Source organism: Schistocerca nitens, chromosome 8 (genome assembly GCF_023898315.1).
Source record: "Schistocerca nitens isolate TAMUIC-IGC-003100 chromosome 8, iqSchNite1.1, whole genome shotgun sequence".
In the NCBI taxonomy this organism is placed as follows: Eukaryota; Metazoa; Arthropoda; class Insecta; order Orthoptera; family Acrididae; genus Schistocerca; species Schistocerca nitens.
The window spans coordinates 379,742,019-379,763,506 of NC_064621.1; the positions used below are offsets into that span (position 1 = coordinate 379,742,019).

Here is a 21,488-nt window from a genome sequence, read left to right on the forward strand (position 1 = left end):
AAGCATATATGTTAACCTGACCTGTACTCTCCTAAGCAAGTTTTGCATGGATGCATGACCTACCTAAGTTCCACAAGTCCCCACAAATATTTGAACGTTATGCTATTCCTCTTATTTCCCGCATTCTTTTATCTTATCAAATTCCCACCTCTCCTCACCTACATAGAATACCTCCGCATATCCTACACTATTTGCAAACTACTCGTAGATTCCAGTAACCCTATTGTATCATCTCTAATGTCCACCCCGATAGCTGAGAGGTCAGAGTGACGGATTGCCGTCCTAGGGCGTAGGTTCTATTCCCGGTTGGGTCGAGGATTTTCTCCGCTCATGTACTGGGTGTTGTGTTGTCTTCATCATCATTTCGTCCCCATCCGGCGTGCAGGTCGCCCAATGTGGCGTCTAATGCAATAAGACCTGCACCAAGGCGGCCGAACCTGCCCCGTAAGGGGCCTCCCGGCCAATGACGCCCAACGCTCATTTCCATCATCTCTAATCGCTATTCCTGGTGTGCTGCCTCTTCTTTACAAACACATCCGCCTGTCCCGACCATACACGTACTCAATACCCTATCCCAAGCCAACTTCCTCTCCAAGACAATGAGATTCGCCCTTATCCGACCTATCAACTACAACGCTTCGTCACCTATCCCAGTCCATATACAAGGGCTCCCCTCCGCTTTTCCCTCTCCATCTCTCCCTACGCCTTTTTCCTGATACTACTGAGGTACCCCTACACCAAATCCTCCTTGCCTTCTGTCTTCCCACTATCCGCTCCAACACCTAACCCCAACTCGATAGTTTCCTGTTTAACGGAGCCATATATTTTTTCACCCACATCCTTCAACATTGCTGAACACATTCTCTCCTCCCCAGATGCTTTTCTCCTAGGCTTTCAGTGAAACATTCATGGAAACTGTCACCTTTCCCACGATGGGTTTTTCAATGCATACACGAGAGACGTTCAATAAGTAATGCAACACATTCTTTCTTCAGCCAATTTCACTTGAGTAATGAGGAATTAGTTGTGGATCATCATGGAAAATTGTCTCTTCAATCCCTATAGTTTCATGATTTTCCGATAGGTGGCGGCATTATATCTATCTTTCAAAATTACGTCTGTAACGAAAGTACGTGTCAGGCAGACAGTTACCATTGAATTTCCTTTCTCGACAAACTATTGCACGGTAGATATTCGTAGGTGCTTGCAGAATGTCTACGTAGACCTGGCAGTGAACAAAAGCAAGGTGAGTCGTTGGCGAGGTGTTTGTAATCACAGCAACAATGTCGCGAAGAACTTCTCCGATCTCCCGCGTTGACGTGTGCGGACACTCTCATTCGAGATGATCAACGGTAATGAATTTCAGGCATAGAAATAACAATTTTCAAATCGTAATTTTGGCTTAAACAATTTACCTACTTTACGGTGTAAGTGGTTGCATATGACAACCTGCGGAACAATACAGTGACTGTAGAAACGCAACACATCAGAAAAACCACACCATGTGGTAAAAAAGGTATGAATTCATAATATAAGTGTTTTTTTTTCAAAAATCTGTAATTACGATTTAAAAACTAATAGTTACATGTGTACAAAAAGTAAACAACATTCTTTATCTTTAACAAATAAAACATAAAAGCCCACTGAAGATGCTGCAACTGCAGTGAAACATGTTTGGGTTAAGAAACAAAATTGTGTTTTGCTGAAGGTGGATCCTATCCAAAAACATACGTAAAGAAATAAATGTTTGAGAAATATCCCTTAGCTAATAGTTTTGTGAATAAGATTAGACTGTTTTATTGGAGTTTGATAATTCCCTTTTTCTGACTTGTTGCAGCAGCAAATGTAAGTTAGGCGGGCAGTCCCTATGCCAAGAAAGGTACATATTGTACAAAACGCAGATTTTTCCCATAAACTCCTAAATTAGTTATGCTATGAATGAGACTCAGTTCCAAGAGCAGTATGCATGTTACAGCCGGATATAATATTCCTGAGGGAACCATGCTGACGATGAACATCATCCACACACATCGGGACCCTGACCACTGGCCGGACCCCGAACGCTTCGACCCAGACAGGTTCCTGCCGGAGAACATACAGAAGAGGCACCCATTCGCCTTTGTACCGTTCAGCGGAGGACCACGCAACTGCATTGGTGAGTCGCCTTGTCACAGCTCTCAATGTTGGCACATTCTTTATTTTTCCGTATTAACGGTAGACATATCAGAGGATAGAACTACCTCTAACTTTCGCAAGCCATTTTGTGGTCACAGATAATGAGTACTGCCGATATGACCATCAATTTCTGTGTCGTTCGCAAATGGTGCGTGGGAAAGAAGACTGATAATTAGTATGAGCTCTAAATTCTCCTAGATTCAAGATCATGATTTCCCACTCATGATCTTATCGCCAGCTATACAGGATGTTACAAAAAGGTACGGCCAAACTTTCAGGAAACATTCCTCACACACAAATAAAGAAAAGATGTTATGTGGACATGTGTCCGGAAACGCTTAATTTCCATGTTAGAGCTCATTTTAGTTTCGTCAGTATGTACTGTACTTCCTTGTTTCACCGCCAGTTGGCCCAATTGAAGGAAGATAATGTTGACTTCGGTGCTTGTGTTGACATGCGACTCATTGCTCTACAGTACTAGCATCACGCACATCAGTACGTAGCGTCAACAGGTTAGTGTTCATCACGAACGTGGTTTTGCAGTCAGTGCAATGTTTACAAATGCGGAGTTGGCAGATGCCCATTTGATGTATGGATTAGCACGGGGCAATAGCCGTGGCGCGGTACGTTTGTATCGAGACAGACTTCCAGAACGAAGGTGTCCCGACAGGAAAACGTTCGAAGCAATTGATCCGCGTCTTAGGGAGCACGGAACATCCCAGCCTATGACTCGCGACTGGGGAAGACCTAGAACGACGAGGACACCTGCAATGGACGAGGCAATTCTTCGTGCAGATGACGATAACCCTAATGTCAGCGTCAGAGAAGTTGCTGCTGTACAAGGTAACGTTGACCACGTCACTGTATGGAGAGTGCTACGGGAGAACCAGTTGTTCCCGTACCAGGTACAGCGTGTGCAGGCACTATCAGTAGCTGATTGGCCTCCACGGGTACACTTCTGCGAATGGTTCCTCCAACAATGTGTCAATCCTCATTTCAGTGCAAATGTTCTCTATACGGATGAGGCTTCATTCCAACGTAATCAAATTGAAAATTTTCACAATCAACATGTGTGGGCTAATGAGAATCCTCACGCAATTGTGCAATCACGTCATCAACACAGATTTTCTGTGAACGTTTTGGCAGGCATTGTTGGTGATGTCTTGATTGGGCCCCATGTTCTCCCACCTACGCTCAATGGAGCACGTTATCATGGTTTAATACGGGATACTCTACCTGTGCTGCTAGAACACGTGCCTTTACAAGTACGACACAACATGTGTTTCATGCACGATGAAGCTCCTGCACATTTCAGTCGAAGTGTTCGTACGCTTCTCAACAACTGATTCGGTGACCGATGGATTGGTAGAGGCGGACCAATTCCATGGCCTCCACGTTCTCCTGACCTCAACCCTCTTGACTTTCATTTATGGGGGCATTTGAAAGCTCTTGTCTACGCAACCCCGGTACCAAATGTAGAGACTCTTCGTGCTCGTATTGTGGACGGTTGTGATACAATACGCCATTCTCCAGGGCTGCATCAGCGCATCAGGGATTTCATGCGACGGAGGGTGGATGCATGTATCCTCGCTAACGGAGGACATTTTGAACATTTCCTGTAACAAAGTGTTTGAAGTCACGCTGGTACGTTCTGTTGCTGTGTGTTTCCATTCCATCATTAATGTGATTTGAAGAGATGTAATGAAATGAGCTCTAACATGGAAAATAAGCGTTTCCGGACACATGTCGACATAACGTATTTTCTTTCTTTGTGTGTGAGGAATGTTTCCTGAAAGTTTGGCCGTACCTTTTTGTAACACCCTGTATGTGGGAGGAAATAAAACATTGCTCGACTCTTCTAGTAGCGTACATTGTTGTAGTTGTAACCCTAAAATTCCCACTGGGCACAGTGCGTCTCAGTGGTTAGCACAATGGACTCGCATTCGGGAGGACGACGGTTCAATCCCGTCTCCAGCCATCCTGATTTAGGTTTTCCGTGATTTCCCTAAATCCTTCCAGGCAAATGCCGGGGTGGTTCCTTTGAAAGGGCACGGCCGATTTCCTTCCCAACCCTTCCCTAACCCGAGCTTGCGCTCCGTCTCTAATGACCTCGTTGTCGACGGGACGTTAAACACCAACCACCACCACCACCACAGTGCGTCTTTAACAGACGCTATCAATGTAACTGGATGAATATTCACACAACACTGTCGCACTTCGTACACAAACCAATGTTGAAACGCGCCGCTCTTCTTTAGATAGTTTTCATCTTATTAACTCCCCCCCCCCTCCCCCCAGTAAGTGTCCTAGACTGACGACAACATTCAATGATCAGTTGAACGACTTTTTGTAAGTCCCGTCTTTCTACTTACCGGATCCAGACTCCAGACACACAGTTGACCCGACATTCCATTGCATGAGCATGAGCAGCGCCTATTAGAATCAGGGGGTCCGACAGGCGATCAGTTCCAGTCATTCCACCAGGAAAGAGATACAGAGCTCATGTTGTCTGTAGTTCAACCACGCCTAGACGGACAATACCGCGGTTCGATCGCGTCCGTATTGTTACTTCTTGCCAGGAAGGGCTCTCAACATGGGAAGTGTCCAGGCGTCTCGGAGTGAACCAAAGCGATGTTGGTGGAACATGGAGGAGATACAGAGAGACGGGTACTGTCAATGACATGTCTCGCTCAGGCCGCCCGAAGGCTAATATTACAGTGGATGACTGCTACCAACGGATTATGAACGGAGGAACCCTGACCGAAACACCACCATGTTGAATAATGCTTTTCGTGCAGCCACAGGACGTTGTGTTACGACTCAAACTCTGCGTAATAAGATGCATGATGCGCTACTTCACTCCCGACGTCCGTGGCGAGGTTCATCTTTGCAACAATGACGCCATGCAGCGCGGTTCGTGTGGGCCCAGCAACAGTCCGAATTGACCGTTCAGGATTGGCATCATGTTCTCTTCACCGACGAGTGTCGCATATGTCTTCAACCACAATCGTCGCAGACGTCTTCGGATGCAACCCGGTCAGGCTGAACGCCTTAGATACACTGTCCAACGAGTGCAGCAAGGTGGGAGTTCCCTGCTCTTTTGGGGTGCATTATGTACGCCGCTGGCGGTCATGGAAGGCGCCGTAAAGGCTGTACGATACGTGAATGCCATCCTCCGACTGATGGTGCAACCATATCGGCAGCATATTGGGAGGCATTCGCCTCATGGACAAAATTTCGCGCTCCCATCGTGCACATCTTGTGAATGACTTCCTTCAGCATAACGACATCGCTTGACTAGAGTGGCCAGCATGAACCCTATCGAACATGCCTGGGATACATTGAAAAGGGCAGTTTATGGACGACGTTACCCACCAACCACTCTGAGTAATCTACGGCTAATCGCCGTTGAGGAGTGGGACAATCTGGAACTTGTGGATAGTATGCCACGACGAATACAGGCATGCATCAATGCAAGAGAACGTGCTACTGTGTATTAGAGGTGCCGGTGTGTACATCAATCTGGACCACCAACCCTGCAGGTCTCGCTGTATGGTGGTACAACATGCAATGTGTGGTTTTCATGAGCAATAAAAATGGCGGAAATGGTGTTTATGTTGATCTTTATTCCAGTTTTCTGTACAGGTTCCGGAACTCTCGGAACCGAGGTGATGAAAAACATTTTTGGTGTGTGTGTGTGTATATACAGTCACGACACTCTCTGTTGTGAAAGGTGTTACCGTTTCACAGCTAGATCACAATAGCGCTTCCAGGCGGTGAAAAAGCAGACAGTCACATCCGTTGTAAGAGTCATGCATGTTTTTAACTACTTTTAAATATAAGTAACGAAATAGTTGTTATATTTTTGCGTTCCATGTATTAGTAAATTACAAAGAGACATGAATTATCGTGAAATAAGCGTAAACACATCCGACTTTTACAGATTCAGTGCCATAAGGTACAACTTGTTACTAAATAAATACTTTCGAATGTGTGTGCGATTGCAGCGTACTCCACTTACAGTTACTTTAATTGCACATAAAAAAATTATGCGCTCTAATGATTCGCCCCACTTTCTGACATACGAATATTTTTGTAAATGTAATTACCTTCGCTTCAAAAGCGAATGTCTTGGAGATTCATGCCGGTTGCGGGTCAGTTGTAGTGACAATACTAAAATTGGTTTCTTCTCTGATGAGGAACTTTTATTTCTTTTGACATACACATGATGTGTATGCGGTTTTCCCATCAGCTATAGGTGTGGTTGCATATTTGGTACGTTAAATTATGTTGGTATTCCGTTTCACACAGGTTTTTAACGTTCCACGGTCACTGATTTTACTGGTAGTGTAGCAAATAAAACTTCGCATTTCTGGGAAGATATATGTGTTTCTTTAAAAAAAGTGGGATCTTGCGGTGTTTATTAGCAGTTTTTTGTTATTAACTGGAAACGACATTATTCATAAATATCCGCACGTTACAAGAAAATCGTAAATGAACTGTCCTGTAATGTACCGTTTCATACCCTCGCGAGTCTTAGAAAACTAGACAATGACAAACATGGTGACTTTTTAAGTCACTGTCCATTTTTATGGCGTTTCATGCACTCCCTTATGTGAAAACTGTGTTACAAATTAATAAAAATAATAGTACTTGTAATCGTCCGATATCGTACTCAGAGGTGTCACTTGCTGGCCACTTGGCGCGCTGCAGTCACAGTGGGTAGTAAAAAGACTATGGAGTGTTGTGACTGTCATGTTAGACTGTGGCTACACTTCTGCCTCGGCCACAGACAACAAGCCCCACAGCGAACCTGTGACAAGAGTCTCTGATATTGATGCCCGGAGACGTGCTGGCACGTCTTAGACAGCTTAACCATCAGCAATCAAGACTTTGTGGCGTTAGCTGAAGTATGTTAAGTCTACGTGCAGTTATGAAACCATTTTGGAATTATATAGTCTATGAGAAAAGGTCACTCCTCCCTGAAAGTATCCAAAACCCGTTAATCATGGCTCCAAAACTGCAGTGTTACCTGTGCAGCGGAGATTTCCCCTGCTCTGACATAGTACCTGTAAACAATCAACGAGCGGCATGTATTCTTGAAATAAATCACGCTTCTGTCCAATGCACTGCTAAGTAAATGTCCATCACAGTACATCACGCTGTCTGCAATGCGTACACAAAGATTCAAGAATTATCACATGACTGCGGAATGCTTGTTTCGAATGGTCATCCTCAGTCAACTTTCAATCATCAAGCGAAAATATAGAGGTTTCGGATCAAATAAATGGAAATGTCTAAAACTATATTAGAACTCAGAATACACACTGATAGTTTCAGATACATTTGAATGAGAACTCTATGTTTGTCGCTAACAATGATGTATTCACAAGTCTGAAACGGAAAACAGTATTGGGGCATTAAGCAACTGTGACAAAAAGTTGTCTTTGCATTCGGTGCATTTAAAAAGGTGCAGAGTGTTGTAAGTACGAGGGCGGTCTGAAAAATAATGCCTCCACCTTCATAACTCTTCAACAGTTGGCAGCATTGGTATGCAGCAGGTACTGGCTTGTTCCGTAGCATCTTCTCTACTGCTCCAGTTGGCGAGAAGCCTTATCATTGAGCGGCTGTGTTGTCACAGTGTTAAGTATGAAACCCTGCGCAGACGGTCTGTCAATGCGATTTAAGCAACGTGCAGTCATTGAATTCTCGACAGGAGAAGGTGTCACCCCAGAGGATATTCATCAGAGAATGAAAACAGTTTATGGTAGTTGTGTTGATGTGAGTACCGTGCGTCTTTATTCTCGTAACGCGAGAGGAGTTCCTGGCGAATTTCAAGTCTGTGCGCTTTCATTTCAGGAGTCAGCATCCGGGGTACCCACATTCCACAGATCTTCCGATAGCCAAGCAAAGCAATACTGTAACCCACACGTTCTTGTGAAATGCCGATTGTGCTTGCAACTTCTCTCTGAGTGATACGACAATTGTCCTGAATCAATCTGTCAATATTTTGCTTGTGAAATCGGTGGTTGCTGTCACAGGACGTCCAACTCTTCGTTTGTCTTGCAGGTCAGATATTTCAGCCTCAACATCTTTAAGCTTACTCGCCCAACGACAAACAGACTCACATCAACATAATCACCATAAATTGCTTTCATTCTCTGATGAATCTTCTGTCAAGAATTCAATGACTGCACGTTGTTTAAATCGCATTGACCGACCGTCTGCGCAGGGATCCATACTTTACACTGTAACAACACAACCGCTCAACTCTAAGGCTTCCCACCAACTGGAGCTGTAGAGAAGAGGCTACAGAACAAACCAGTATCTGCCACAAACCAATGCTGCCAGCTATTAAAGAGTTATGAAGGTGGAGGCATTACTTTTCAGTCAATCCACGTATTTCTTGAACACATTACCTCAGTGCTAGTGATCGCGGGAAAAAGCAGAGTTTATGATACTTCTCACCTAATTTCATAAATATAGACATGAAAGTCAGCATCTCACAGAAGAGTCTCCACACTACGATCGTCGACAAAACAGAGTCATAAGTTTCGCTGGAAAGAAGGAAGTGACATCTGCACGTAACTCTATCTCTTAAGTATTCACTGCATTCCACCGTTGGATGATTGGTACAGCAACTGAATTTCGTGGTTATATTTCCAATATAACAGTAGCTCTGTTTGCCAAAGGGATTTAATCCAAGAGTGTGTTCATGTATAGAACTCCTTGTTGCAGAAATCACAAAAATTACAGCCATTTCTTATAATGCAGACACCTCACGGTTTAAACAGCAGAAGGGAGGCAGGAAAATTAGTGTTTAACGTGTCATCAACGATGATGTCATTGAAGATGGTGTACCAATTCGGATTAGGAAAGCCTGGGGACAAAAATCAGCAATAGCCATTCAAGTAAAATATCCTGGAATTCTCCCTAAGCTGTTTAGAAAAATTAGAAAACTTAAATCTGAATTGACTTTTGCGGATTTGAATTGTCGCCCTGTCCAATACGTGTCCAGTGGCCTACTACTGCGACACCTCCCTCCGTAACAACAGAAGTCTAAAAAAGCACTATTTCCATTTCTTAATACCTTACAGAGTAGATCCTTTGATGGAAGTATTCAAAATTGGAGCCTTACTAAGTCTAACATTCACTGATTGACGATATCCAGTACAACATGAAATAGACAGATGTTTTCCAATCTCTGTCTTCCCTTACAGTTTTTCCCTTCTACATCTCCCTCTAGTCCGATGAAAGTCATTCCCTGATGTCTTAATAGATGTCCTATCATCCTATCGCTTCTCCTTGCCACTGTTTTCCTCATATTCCTTTCCTCTCCGGTTCTCTGCAGAATCTCCTCATTCCTTACATTATCAGTCCACCAAATTTTCAACATTCGTCTATAGCACCACATCTGATATGCTTCGATTCGCTTCTGTTCCGGTTTTGTCAAAGAACATGTTTCAGTACCATACAATACTGTGCTCCAAACGTACAATCTCAGAAATTTCTTCTTTAAATTAAGGCCTATGTTTGATACTAGCAGGCTTCTCTTGGCCAGGAACGCCCTTTTTGCCAGTGCTAGTCTGCTTTTGCTGTACCCCCAGCTCCGGTCGTCACAGGTTATTTTGCTGCCTAGAAAGCATAATTCCTTAACTTCATCTACTTCATGACGATTAATCCTGATATTAAGTTTCTCGCTGTTCTCATTTCTACCACTTCTCATTATTTTCGTCTTCTTTCGATTTACTGTCAGTCCGTATTCTGTACTCATTAGATTGTTCATTCCACTCAGCAGATCATTTAATTCTTCTTCAGTTGCGCTAAGCATAGTGATGCCATCAACGAATCGTATCATTGATATTCTTTCACCTTGAATTTTAATATCACTCCCGAACCTTTCTTTTGTTTCCATCATTGTTTATTCGATGTGCAGATTGAAGAGTACGGGCGAAAGGCAACATTACTGCCTTACACCCTTTTTAATCCAAGCACTTCGTTCTTGGTCGTATATTCATGTTATTCCCTCTTGGCTCTTGTACATATTGTATATCACCCGTGTCTCCCCATAGCTTACCCATATTTTTCTCGAAATTTTGAACATCTTGCACCATCTTACATTGTCGAACGCATTTTCCAGGTTGACAGGTCCTGTGGACGTGACTCTTTTTATTTTTATTTAGTCTTGCTTCCATTATCAACCGCAACGTCAGAATTGCATCTCTGGTGACTTCCTTTTCTTTGGGAAAACTGATCGCCATCTATCACATTCTCAATTTACTTTTCTATTCTATATATTATTTTTCTCAGCAGCTTGGATGCATGAGCCGTTAAGCTGATTGTGCGATAATTCTCGCACTTGTGAGCTCTTCCAGTCTTCGGAAATGTGTGGATGATATTTTTCCGAAAGTCAAATTGTATGTCGCCAGATTCATTCAGAATGAGATTTTCACTCTGCAGCGGTGTGTGCGCTGATATGAAACTTCCTGTCAGCTTAAAACTGAGTGCCAAACCGAGACTCGAAATCGGGACATTTGCCTTCATCTGAGCTACCCAAGCACGACTCACGAACCGCCCTCACAGCTTCAGTTCTGCCAGAATCTCGTGGCTAAGCGATGTCTCCTCAATATCCTTTCTTCCAGGAGTGCTAGTTCTGCAAGTTTCGCAGGAGAGCTTCTGTGAAGTTTGGAAGGTAGGAGACGAGGTACTGGCAGAATTGAAACTGTGAGGATGGGTCGTGACTCGTGCTTGCATAGCTCAGGCAAAGGTCCCAGTTCCAGTTTCGGGCTGGCATACAGTTTTAATCTGCCAGGAAGTTTCAGATTCATTCATTCAGCACACCAGAGAGAATAGTCTTTTTGTTGCAACTTCTCTCAATGATTTTAGAAATTCTGATGGAATATTATCTCTCCCTTCTGCCCTATTTGATCTTAAGTCCTCCAAAGTTCTTTTAAGTTCTGATTCTAATACTTGAACCACTACCTTCTCTAAATCGAATCCTGTTTCTTCTTCTGTTACCTCAGACAAATCTTCCCCCTCATAGAGGCCTTCAATGTACTCTTTCTAGCTATGCGCTCTCCTCTCTGCATTTAACAGTGGAATTTCCCTTGCAATCTTAATGTTAGCACCCTTGCTTTTTATGTCACTGAAGGTTGCTTCGACGCTCCTATATACTCAGTCAGTCCTGCTGATAGTCATTTCTTTTTCGATTTCTTCACATTTTTCATGCACCCATTACGCCTTAGCTTCCCTGCATTTCCTATTTATTTCATTCCTCAGTGACTTGTATTTCTGTTTTTGAAGACTTTCGCGCTTCCTTCTTTCATCGATTGGCTCAAGTATTTCTGCTGTTACCCATGGTTTCTTCGCTGTTACCTTCTTTGTACCTATGTTATTCTTTCCAACTTCTGTGATTGCCCATTTGAGAGATGTCCATTCCTCTTCAACTGTATTCCCTGCTGAGCTATCCCTTATGCTGTATCTATAGCCTTAGAGAACTTCAAGTGTCTCGTCTTCCCTTACTACTTCTTTGTGCATTGATTCTTCCTGTCTTATCTCTGGATCTTCATTTTTCTCTTCATCACTACTGCATTGTGATATGAGTCTATATTTGCTCCTAGGTACGCATTACAATGATTTCGGAATCTCTCTCTGAGCATGATGTAATCTAACTGAAATCTTCCCTATCACCCGGCCTTTTCCTAGTATACCTCTCCTCTCGTTATTCTCGAACAGAGCATTCGGTACTACTAGCTGAAATTTATTACAGAACTCAGTCTTTCTCCTCTCTCATCCCTTGTCCCGTCCCAACCCATATTCTCCTGTAACCATTTCTTGCACTCCTTCCCCCATTACTATTAGATTATCATCTTCCTTTGTGTATTGTATTACCTTTCAATATGGACATATAATTTTTCTCTATCTTCATCTTCAGCTTGCGTTGTCGGCATTAAACTTTAACTATAGTTGTCGATGTTGCTTTACTGTCGATTCTGATAAGAACAATCATAGCACTGAATTGTTCACAGTAACATACTCTCTCCCCTACCTTCCTATTCATCACACATACTACTCCAGTTGTACTATTTTCTGTTGCTGTTTATAGTACCCTGTACTCACTTGACCGGAAATCTTTGTCGTCTTTCCATTTCACTTCACTGATCCTTACTGTACCTAGATTAAGCCTTTGCACTTTCCTTTTCAGATTTTCTAACTTCCCTACCACATTCAAGCTTCTGACATTCCACGCCCCGACTCGTGATACGTTATCCTTTCGTTGATTACTCAGTCTTCTTCTCATGGTCATCTCCCCCTTGACATTCCCCTGGGAGACTATTACAGAATCTTTTGACAATGGAGAGATAATCATGACACTTTTTCAGTTACAGGCCACATGTTCTGTGGATTGACGTTATGTGTCTTTCATGCAGTGGTTTCCATTGCCTTCTGCATCCTCATGCCGTTGATCATTTCTGATGCTTCCGCCTTTAGGGGGTCGTTTCCCACCCAAGGACAAGAGAGTGCCCTGAATCTCTGTCCGCTGCTCTGCCCTGTTTGGCAAGACTGTTGCCATAATGAGGGTGACTTGTTATGCTCGAAGTCTTCAATTGCCACTGATAATTATTAATCAAAATTTAAGCGGTTGTGGTTTTCGAACCCGGGACCGAGAATATTTTTTTTTTTTTTTTTTTTTTTTTTTTTTGTTCGGTAATGTTCATTCCGTTTGGTCTAGGCGGACGTCATAGGACATCCATTCAAGTTGACCGTTGATTCGTTTACTCAGTATTTTTATTACAGAGGGCCAGCGCCCCTCTGACCGAACACGCTGAGCTACCGTATTGTGAAAGCTAATAAGCGTCATCAAACAATGAAGAGCTAACTGTATGGGCCAAGCTACACCTCGCAACTCATGCTGACAAATGCGTGTTGGGCAACTGTAGATCATTCGACAGACGTCCAGTCAATCCTCCGAAGGGCAAGAGGCAAGACGCCACCGACTCCGGCCCAAGAGCTCAAGGCAGTAGCAGGCGGGCGGCCGCAGGGCAACTCCCGTCGAGCCTGAAATACCCCGGCCCGCCCAGTGGCACACTGACGCCCCCTGTCGCTGAACACGAAACGCTTCCGGAGCCCTTTAGTCTGGTGTTGAAGCAATGTGCGGAAGATTGTTACGTACATACCCCGAAGACGACACAAGAATTAAAGCACCTACGGAGAAAAAATAACATGTACTAACCAAGATCTTCATTACGTAGACAGATGTGATTTTAGAGAATATGTGGACGTTTTGTGTTGGCTTTTGAAGCGGCAAAGAAGCATCAGATTGAGAAGGAGCGACAGATTGGAGGGTGGTGTCACGAGTAGTATTAGCCCATCATTCGTCCTGTGTAGTCATGAGTAAATTTTTTGGATGAGATGGCAAAAGCACTGGAATGCAGACTTTCTGTAGAGCAATTCGGACTGTAGGTGGCTTCTGCGTCCCCAGCAGGTCTGCCTCGCATGAGATATGATGGAGTGTGGAACATGGAATAGTTCCGTTCGGACTTAAGAGTTTACGCATTGACCGAAGCTCAATTTTACTGCTGAAGATTAATTAATTCACACTCTCTTAGCCGGTACTAACATCCGAGAATCATATGAAAAAATAATTACTAATGTTTCCTGAAGCATTTATGCTAATGAAGGGCCGGCCACGGTGGTCTCGCGGTTCTAGGCGCGCAGTCCGGAACCGTGGGACTGCTACGGTCGCAGGTTCGAATCCTGCCTCGGGCATGGATGTGTGTGATGTCCTTAGGTTAGTTAGGTTTAAGTAGTTCTAAGTTCTAGGGGACTGATAACCACAGCAGTTGAGTCCCATAGTGCTCAGAGCCATTTTTTGCTAATGAAGGAAAGAAGTTCCTTATCGCTTCGCCATCGTTATATACACTATAAACGAAACTCCGCCCGAACAGGCCTTGGAATGCCCAACGGTCGCGACCGGCCGCCGTGTCATCCTCAGCCCACAGGCGTCACTAGATGCGTGTATGGAGGCCATGTGGTCAGCACACCAAACTCCCGGCCGAATGTCAATGTACGAGACCGGAGTCGCTACTTCTCAATCAAGTAGCTCCTCAGTTTGCCTCACAAGGGCTGAGTGTACCATGCTTGCCAACAGCGCTCGGCAGACCGGATGGTCACCCATCCAAGTGCTAGCCCAGCCCGACAGCGCTTGACGTCGGTGATCTGATGGGAGCCGGTGTTACCATTGCGGCAAGGTCATTAGCGTTATGTACACTACCTAACAAAATAAAAAAAAAGTAAGACCCATAAGACAATATTGGATTCAATGTAACTTCGTATATCTACAACCCATCGACGGGTGTCCAAGGTATTAGAGTTGCATTTCTCTGTGGCAAGTAGAACTGCCACCAGAGTTCGTTACTGTTGTTGGTGTGTAGTATTTTTAAAATGCTTCGTAGGTTGTACAATCTAGTGCTCATGAACAAACTCAGATATTCAGTTATTACTGTGAAAGACACAGAGATGTTGCGTATTTCATTGAGTCTGAAATGCTGCTCATTGTCGTTCTCTATTTGATCTACTGGTCGAATCGTGCATCACCCAGAGTTTTGAGGCATTCGCACGTGATAGTCATGTTGGATGGCATTGGACTGTCAGGGCAGCTATATTATCGTCAAGATTTCGCTCGACGACGTCTGATCGCCACAATGGAGCATAGCCGTATTGTGCAGCAAGCATATCGTAAACCCAACACATCTGTGCATATTATCGAAGGACAATTAAGGAACTCTCAGCAAAAGTTTGTGTCGGTTGATGCATGGGGTCGCGCAGTGACTAATCGCCGTTCTTCACTGCCCCAGGTGTCCATCGTAGGCGAATATGTTGGCGACCTAAGGAGAAGTTCCATTCTTGCAACAATTTAGTGAGGCACAATTATGTTACTCCTCATGACGTGGTGTTGCGAACCACCGGGTGTAACTTCAGGTCATGGCTAGTTGTGACTTGGGGAGCCCTCACGGTTCAGCGATTCCTGACGGACATCCTTCATCCTCATATGTTATTTCTCACTCAATGAAAACGTGGTAATAGTTTCCAACACGACAATGTATATCCACACACGGCACACGTCTTTATTAACTGTCCGTGCGATGTTGAGGTGCTCTTGTGGCCAACAATATCCTCAGATCTGTCTCCGATAGAACGGGGGCCACCTGTGATGTCGACTGCTTCCCAGTATCATGATATTAAGAACCAGTTACAACAGTTGCTGGTCAGTTTGCCTCAGGAGAAGATACAAAGGCTTTATGATACTTTTCCTAACTGAAATGTCGCGCGGTGTAGCCGAGTGGTCTTGGGCGTCCTGTCACGGTTCGCGCGGTTCCCCCCGTAGGAGGTTCGAGTCCTACCTCGGGCATGGGTATGTGTGTTATCCTTAGCGTAAGTTAGTTTAAGTTAGATTAAGTGGTGTGTAAGTTTAGGGACCGATGACCTTAGCAGTTTGGTCCCATAAGATCTTACCACAAATTTCAAATTTCAAATTTCTAGCAGAATCCGTGCAGAAATTCAGGATGAGCGGGTGCAACTTCATACTGACAAGTGGGTTCATATTGCCAAGTTGTTTCTGAATTTTACTCGAATTTTTAATCATTGAAATACATCACACACCCTCTCAGCCCATGAAATTTCATCTCATTTCCCCCTGCCTTCCTTGGTACTTCACTTGTTTTGGTGCAGGCAATGTATATTAAAATATAGCTTCCTGTAGGTCGTTAAATAATTCATTACGTGTTCGACCTATTCCATCTTCCCTTGAAACCGTTCAACTATTCGTTGATTGCATATTGCAGTGTGAAGGTATTTTTGCAATACCAAAGGTAATTGGAATGACAAACGGAGTAAATCGTGTTTAGATAATTGCTGTGAAACCACCAGAGAACATCGGTCCCTTATCAACCGCCGATATTTTGGAGATGGATTTCGGGTACCCCGTACAGCTCACAAGGGAATGGTCCATTCCGACACATCGAAACCTACCCTGGTATTTTATACGTAGAAAGAATACAGAGGAACAAAAGCAGTGTCAAAATTTTAGCTGCTAAGACGCACTGCAAGTAGTTTTAGGAAACATGTTGAGGGCACTCATTTTTGCAGCGTAAAGTACCGCGCATAGAGTAGTTGGTACAGCCCTTCCTCCCTGTGTGCATACTTACCTATTTCAAACACCTAAACTATACAAAAAATGTCCTGTACTTTACATGCCTGGAATAACTTGCAGGTAATATCGACAGCTAAACCTTCGTGAAGGTAGCCTATAAGAGGATAATCGACTACTCCATCTGCCTCTGAATCGCGTAAACTTTGTTCTGTGTGGTATTATATTTTATCTGTTTGTGTATCGTGTTCTCTCAGGCGGAATTGGGGACCAGTCTAGCATTTGCCTAAACGAGCGTGGGCGACCGCCTAAACACCACACCGATCATGGTCGATGTACCACCTCACGTTGCTAATCCACCACACGGGTTCGAGCCGTGTCTGTTGACTTTCCTGTCTCGCAAGCTGGCATGCTGCGCATTATGTTAAAGGAGCCCATATGCAGGGTGAAGAAAAAATAGAGCACCTGGTGGTCGACCTGCGATTAAAGGCCAAATTGATATCTAGGAAAATCTAGTTTCGCCAATAGTTTTAATAGAAACGCGATTTAAAGACGAGGCTCTGGCAACGCTGTAACTGCGTGTGGCGTGGCCAAGAACAGATAGTGTGAGCTCAGCGCTGTGCTGGAGCTGTCCCATTAGTTCAGTGAGACGAAGCGGTGCTGTGGGGAACGGATATGCGGCTTTCGCGCCAATCATTTTTGTCAGTTAAAACATGAAATAGTATCCAATTAACACCTCCACAATGCGTATCTTGCGTATGTCTTTCTACTACTGTTACCTGTACTGTATTTAAACATTAAAACAAAACATGAACTTCTTACAGACCTCACCGACCATTTTGTTTCGTCCATGACACAAATAAAGCAAACAGAAAATAATAGTGGATACAATAAAATCGTCTGTATCCAATGAGATATAAAAAACACAATAGGTAGGCTGCATTAGATAGCACTTTATTCTATGCACAATAATTCCATTCTGTACGTCTGACGTTCAGTCTAATCCTCAGAGTATGCAGACACAACAGCGCCTTTCTTAGCAATCATATACAACCGCTCACTTAACGAAAGGTCGGTTCCTAAAGACTGGAAAGTAACAAAGTCACACCAATATTCAAGAAAGGAAACAAGAATAACCCATTGAATTACAGACCCATATCACTGACCCCATTTTGGAGCATATACTGTACTCGAACATTATGAATCACCTTGAAGAAAATGACTTATTGATACATAACCAACACGGATTCGGAAAATATCGTTCTTGTGTTGAGCGCTGTCGACAAGGTATCTCAGATCGATTCCATATTCCTAGATTTCCAGAAGGCTTTTGATACCGTTCCTCACAAGCGACTATTAATCTGATTGCGTGCATATGGCGTATCGTCTCAATTGTGTGACTGGATTCGTGATTTCCTCTCAGAGAGATCACAGTTCTTAGTGATAGACGGTAAATCATCGAGTAGAACAGAACTGATATCTCGTGTTTCAAAAGGTAGTGCAAAGGCCTTTTGCTGTTCCTAATTTACATAAATAGTCTAGGTGATAATGTGAGCAACCCCCTTAGATTATTTGCAGATGACGCTGTAATTTACCGTATAGTAAAATCATCAGATTGTCAATTCCAATTACAAATTGATCTGGAGAGAATTTCTGTATGGTGCGAAAAGTGGCAATTGGCACTAAACAAAGAAAAGTGCGAGGTCATCCACATGGGTACTAAAGGAAATCCGATAAATTTTGGATATACAATAAATCACACAAATATAAGGGCTGTCAGTTCGACTACATACCTAGGAATTACAATTACGAGCATCTTAAATTGGAAAGACCACATAGCTAATATTTTGGGGAAGGCGAAACAAAGACTGCATTTTGTAGACAGAACGCTTAGAAGATGCGACAACCCACTAAAGAGACAGCCTACATTACATTTGTCCGTCCTCTACTGAAATATTGCTGGGCGGCGTGGGATCCTTACCAGGTAGGACTGACGGAGGACATCGAAAAAGTTCAAAGAAGGGCAGCTCGTTTCGTGTTATCACGCAATAGGGGTGAGAGTGTGTCTGATTTTATACGCGAGTTGGGGTGGCAGTCACTGAAACAAAGGCGGTTTTCTTTGAGGCGAGATCTATTTACGAAATTTCAATCACCAACTTTCTCTTTCGAATGGGAAAATATTTTGTTGACACGCACTTACGTAGGGAGAAATGATCATCATAATAAAATAAGAGAAATCAGAGCTCCAACGGAAAGATTTAGGTGCTCCTTTTTCAAACGCGCCATTCGAGAGAGGAATGGTAGACAAGTAGTATGAAAATGGTTCGATGAACCCTCTGCCAGGCACTTAAGTGTGAATTGCAGAGTAACTATGTAGATGCAGGTGTAGATGTACGTATACGCACAAGCAACGTTCAGTTTAGAGAAGTTTTTCAAAGCGACCACCTTGCATTTGCAAATACTTCACCACTCGCTGCCTCATACTTTGCTGGACTCTACTCATCACAACTGCATCCACTATTGCTGAAGTGTCATGCACGCAAGCCTCTAGGTCCTGTACATCCTTGGATGGGACACTATAAAATTTTTCCTTTAAGTGTCCCCACAAACGAAAATCTGATCGATTAAGGTCCTGGGAATGTGGAGGCCAAAACGTTGAACCTCCACGTCCAAAAAAATGGCTCTGAGCACTATGGGACTCAACTGCTGAGGTCATTAGTCCCCTAGAACTTAGAACTAGTTAAACCTAACTAACCTAAGCACATCACAAACATCCATGCCCGAGGCAGGATTCGAACCTGCGACCGTAGCGGTCTTGCGGTTCCAGACTGCAGCGCCTTTAACCGCACGGCCACTTCGGCCGGCCCACGTCCAATTGATTTCCTTGTGGAATATACATTTACATAGTTATATTCATTCCTAAGGGTGGCGGTGTACCGTCATGCTGAAAAATAGCTGTCGCCGAACAGTAAGTGGAACGCTTTCTAATGCAAAGGCGAAGTATTGCAAAGAAACGTACGCTGCAGGAGCTCACTGAACTTGTCCGGTAACAGGCAAGTGCCTGGAAGCATCTCTCCCACGATTACAGCCCACATCGTTTGCCACAGCGTGCTTGAAAGTCACGTTCATGGGTAACTTGTGGGTTCTGCTTCAGCCAATAATGCCTATTGTGGGGGCTTGAAAATACCTTACGACTGAAGCTAGGTTCGTCATTCCATTCAAGTTATATATAAAATGTTCGTTATCTTCCACTGGGTGCAAAATCCATTCACTAAACTGTACTCGTCGAATGCGGTCTTCTGGCCGCTGGTGTTGAGTTAACACGTAATGATCTGAGTGCAGTTCTTCGTAGTGCAACAGCTCAACAACTAGTCTTTGACATATCTGGAACTGCCTTGCGACATCAAGGGTACTTCGTCGAGGTGACTGGTTAACGGTTTCAAGAAACGCATCCTCTGTCTGTGGAGTACGTTTTATTCCTGGACGATCTATGTCCATTACTGCTGGACAAATGTTACCGTTTACCCGAAGGCGTAGCTCCATGTGACGAAACATATTCTTACCGGCATGATACCTTTAAGGGTACCGTGCAGCATACGTACGAGCAACAATAGCAGCAGTAGTTGCGTTATCGGATGCACCCAGCACCAAAAGCATATCGACGAATTCATTGTTTGTGTACTATATCTGCCCCCGTCGGAGGTTCGAGTCCTCCCTCGGGCATGGGTGTGAGTACAGCACTTAGATTAAGTTATATTAAGCAGTGCGTAAGCTTAGTAACCGATGACCTCAACATTTTGGTCCCATAAGACCATATTGTACTCTACCTGGAAGTCTCCCTACATGAACTAGGCGGGACCAATTATGATTGTGCGCGGTTAGTAGACACACGGGTGCAGTTTAGTGGATTTCACTGTCATGTGACAGAATATTTTCTTGTAACAAAATGATTTCCTTCTTCTAAACGACGAGATCTAGCGAACAGAAGCAACCCTAGCTACATGGTGCATGTCTGCTTGATGTCCCAGCAGACTGCTTAGTGAGATACGACGGCTGGTACGGTAGTATGGTGTGATACAAGCTCTGAAGATTCCCCTGTACATTGTCCCATGCGGCGCACTATGTGACTGTTGCCAGCTCTTCGTTTTCATACATTTGTTTTCAAAACGCACCCGACCTGATTTTTGAAGATAATCATTGGTCTTGAATCTGGGTGAGAAATCGTATGCAGACCTCCAAGTGCGGCATTGTTTCTTCACCCTGTAAGTTAAATACACAATATATTGAAAATTTAAACGTAAACACTGCTTTTCTGCGCACGGTTTCAGGTCAGAAATTCGCCATCCTCGAGGAGAAGACGGTGCTGTCGTACATCCTGCGCCACTTCCGCGTGCAGACGGTGGAGAGGCTGGAGGACCTGAAGCTGACGGGTGAGCTGGTGCTGCGGCCCTTCAGCGGCGTCAAGCTGCGCCTGTGGCCGCGGTAGGCCACTCGTGCCGACCGACCACCAACACCCGGTCACCCACCGCTACGCCCTCAAAACCCAGCACAGTGCTATCGCTACTGTCTTATACATTTCAAACGTGGTATCAAGCGAATATCTACAGAGGTATACTATGCGTTACCTGAAACCCGATTTCGTTCCTCGACTACTGCAATTATTATATGCACAACATTGACACATTATGTTAATAAAATCTACAGCAGCTGTCTGTTCCACTTTTCATCTCTCAGCAGCCTACTCCTACTAGCAACCTTCATTCAAGAACCGATGATACATTCGTTGTTCAGAGGATGGTGAATTACTGCCAGCCGCGCGGGGTAGCCGCGCTGTCTGGGGCACCTTGTCACGGTCCATGCAACTTCCCCCGTCGGAGGTTCGAGTACTCCCTCGGGCATGGGGTGTGTGTGTTATCCACAGCGTAAGTTAGTTTAAATTGCATTAAGTAGTGAGTAGGCTTAGGGACCGATGCCTGAGCAGTTTGGTCCCATAAGATCTTACCACGAATTTCCGATTTCCAATTACTGCCACTTTATTTTAGCGGCCCGTCTTCATCACACAGACTTTTACGTCAGTGCAGCTCTAGCGACCTACCGACCTCGTCGGGGCAGTGGGCCTGCTGTTTCTCTTCAACCCAAGTAATGTAGATTTATAACTGGTTAT

The 21,488-nt window shown here is 44.1% G+C and overlaps 1 protein-coding gene across 1 annotated transcript in view; it reads left to right on the plus strand.

Moving 5' to 3' along the window:
- Positions 1-21,054, plus strand: part of LOC126199236 (cytochrome P450 4C1-like) — a 110,387-nt gene extending 89,333 nt beyond the window's left edge. The window contains exons 11-12 of the mRNA XM_049936027.1: positions 1,976-2,155; positions 20,653-21,054. Coding sequence (XP_049791984.1) covers positions 1,976-2,155; positions 20,653-20,810 — 338 coding nt within the window. The 3' untranslated portion in view covers positions 20,811-21,054. The remainder of the gene's footprint in view (positions 1-1,975; positions 2,156-20,652) is intronic.
- The last annotated feature ends 434 nt before the right edge of the window (positions 21,055-21,488 follow it).